Source organism: Camellia sinensis, chromosome 7 (assembly GCF_055761805.1).
Source record: "Camellia sinensis isolate YWXY chromosome 7, ASM5576180v1, whole genome shotgun sequence".
Lineage (NCBI taxonomy): Eukaryota > Viridiplantae > Streptophyta > Magnoliopsida > Ericales > Theaceae > Camellia > Camellia sinensis.
In genome coordinates, this window is record NC_138967.1 from 18,696,853 (window position 1) to 18,699,980 (window position 3,128).

At 40.7% G+C, this 3,128-nt stretch overlaps 1 protein-coding gene across 1 annotated transcript; it reads left to right on the plus strand.

Moving 5' to 3' along the window:
• The first annotated feature begins 229 nt into the window (after positions 1–229).
• Positions 230–1,417, plus strand: LOC145795640 (uncharacterized). The gene is made up of 2 exons (XM_082880485.1): positions 230–400; positions 476–1,417. The coding sequence occupies exons 1-2, from the start codon at positions 230–232 to the stop codon at positions 1,415–1,417; spliced, it is 1,113 nt and encodes a 370-aa protein (XP_082736611.1).
• Positions 1,418–3,128: the final 1,711 nt, after the last annotated feature.

Consider the following 3,128-nt stretch of genomic DNA (forward strand, 5'->3'; position numbering starts at 1 on the left):
TCGAACAACTCCGCATGAGAATCGAACCCGGATGGAGCAAAGCCCCAGGAAATCCAGTCCATTCCATCCAGATGGCTCCATGAGATCCACCGATCAGGATCACCGAAGAATACGTAGTATCTTGCCCCAACTTGCCACTGATCCTTTACCCCTCCCATCGTGTATGGATTCTCTCAAAATATTGATTTGGAATTGCCGAGGGGCAGGAAATAATACTTTTCGTAGAAACATGCGAGAACTCCTCAATACTTATAAACCTGGGATTATCATTCTCATGGAAACTAAAGTCCAGTTTAGTTCAATGGGGAATTTCTTCACCAACATGGGCTTCTCAGCTTCCACCATTGTTGACCCAACTGGGCGAGTTGGAGGTATCTGGCTGATTTGGGATACGGATCAGGTTAATGTCCAGGCTTCGACGGTCTTGAACCAATTCATTTAAGCCACCATCCACAAAGAGGACTTTGAGGAATAGGTTCTCAATGCTGTGTATGCCAGCCCCAACCCTTTATCTAGAGAGACTCTGTGGGACAACCTTGAGGACACAGCAAGCCACATGAGCAAACCGTGGCTTGTTATGGGTGATTTTAAAGATCCTGCTTACCAGAATGAAAGAAGGAGTTTCTCACAATCTCATAACCAGAATAGAACTCAAAGATTCAGAGAATGCATTAACAACTGCAATCTCATTGACTTGGGAAGTGTAGGGCCTCGATTCACCTGGACCAACAACAGACAAGGCATGGCAAACACCATGGAAAGATTAGATAGAGCCTTGTGTAATGATCAATGGCAAGCCTTGTTCCCTGAAGGTACTGTGCGGACTCTTCCACGAACTTATTCGGACCACTCCCCATTGGTGGTCTATACCCAAGGTATGTACTCCTCAACAACTTATAATAGACCTTTTTGCTTTGAAGCGGCTTGGATGAGCCATCCCAGTTTTGTTGATGTTGTCCATAATTCGTGGCTTAATATGGAGTTTAAACACCTTGAAGCCATTGATAACCTCACCCACAATATTAAAATCTGGAATAAAAAAGTTTTCGATAATATTTTCAAAAGAAAAAGAAATCTGCTAGCTCGTATTGAAGGCATACAAAAATCCCAAGTTGCCAATTTTTCACATAGCATTCATCTTCTTGAGAAAGACCTTATTAAACAGTTTAACACGACACTGTTTCAGGAAGAAATTCTGTGGTACCAGAAATCCCGTAATAAGTGGCTCACCATGGGTGATGGCAACACAAAATTTTTTCACACCTCTACCCTTACTAAGAGAAGAAAGTTAAAAATCCAGGTCTTAAAGGATGAGAATGGTAGCTGGCTTTCTAATAGTGATGATCTGAAAGCACACATTTTGGACCATTTCTCCAACCTCTTCCAACATGAAGAAACTTCTTTGTTAGAGAATTGAGTTAATATTGCTAGAAATAGAATTACTAGAGAGGATAATGCTAATCTTCAAAGCCCTGTGACTAACACTGAAATCTGGAATGCCATCAAAAGCATTAAAGCTTTCAAAGCCCCTGGTAAGGATGGGTTCCAGGCTATTTTTTATCACAATAATTGGAACATAATTGGGAACTCTGTCTGTCATTTTGTTAAGAACTGTTTCCAACTTAAGACTATCCCCATGGAGATTAATGAAACTCAAATTGTCCTTATCCCCAAGCTTCAGAACCCTGAGTCCATAAAACAATTCCGCCCCATAAGCCTTTGTAATGTCACCTATAAGACCATTACAAAAATCATTGTTAACCGTCTTCGTCCTCTTCTTTCTGATCTCATCAGCCCCAACCAAAGCAGTTTTATCCCTAGGCGAACTACCACTGATAACATTATCATAACCCAAGAAATTCTTCACACCCTTAGAGGTAAGAAAGGCAAGTTTGGAGGCATGGTTCTCAAAATTGATTTAGAAAAAGCCTATGATCGCATCTCTTGGGACTTTATCCACCACTCCCTTAAAGAACTCAATCTTAATCCTGACTGGATCACTCTCATTATAACTGTGTGTCTATTGTTAATTCTGCTATCATCTGGAATGGTGAGGCCTTACCTAGCATCAACATGGGAAGAGGACTCAGGTAGGGAGATCCTTTATCCCCTTATCTTTTTGTTCTTTGCATGGAAAATTTGTCCAACATGATTAGGATTAAAACTAAAAATGGTGATTGGAAAGGCCTTCAAGCTTCTAGAAACAGCCCTCCCATTTCCCCTTTTTTTTTTTTTTTTGCTGACGACCTTATCTTATTTGCTAGAGCTATTAGAAGAAATTGTGACTCTATTATGAATGTTCTTGCTGAATTTTGTGACATGTTTGGCCAGAAAATTAATTTTCAAAAATCTAAGATGTTCTTTTCTTCTAATGTCCCTAGAAGGGAAGCCACCTCTATCAGCCTCCATTGTGGCATTTCTCTCACTGCTGATTTGGGTAAATACCTGGGCACCCCCCTCTTCCATAGCAGAGTTTCCAAATCCCACTTTAAAGACATCCTTGATAAAATGGCCCAAAGACTCTTAGGATGGAAAGCTAAAAATTTGTCCCTTGCTGGCAGAACTACCCTAATCAAGGCTGTCACTTCTGCTATGCCTAACCATCTTATGCACACTATGGACATCCTTAGGAAAGTTTGCGGCCAAATTGATAAACTCAATAGAAATTTCCTTTGGGGTAGTACTAAAGCCAGGAGAAAGGTCCATCTTGTGAACTAGCAGCAGGTCTGTAAAAGGAAAGATCATGGGGGTTTAGGTATTAGAGAAGCCAGAGTTCAGAACTCTGCCTTCGTTTCTAAGCTTGGTTGGAATCTTGCCACTAACTCTGATGAGCTGTGGTGTGAAGTTCTCAAAACTAAGTATCTCAAAACTCATTCCCTATCCAACTGGCCCACTAGGAGACAAGCCTCACATACTTGGAAAAGCATTATAAAAAATAGAGATATCTTAGATAATAATATTAAATGGGATATTGGGACTGGGGAGCATGTTTCTCTTTGGACTGACTAGTGGTGTGGTGAACAACCACTATGCAAAATAACCCAGGGAAATCACTCTGGTGACCTAACTAAAGTCAGTTCCATTTTTGATAATGGTAACTGGGACCTCATCTCAATCCATAACATGTT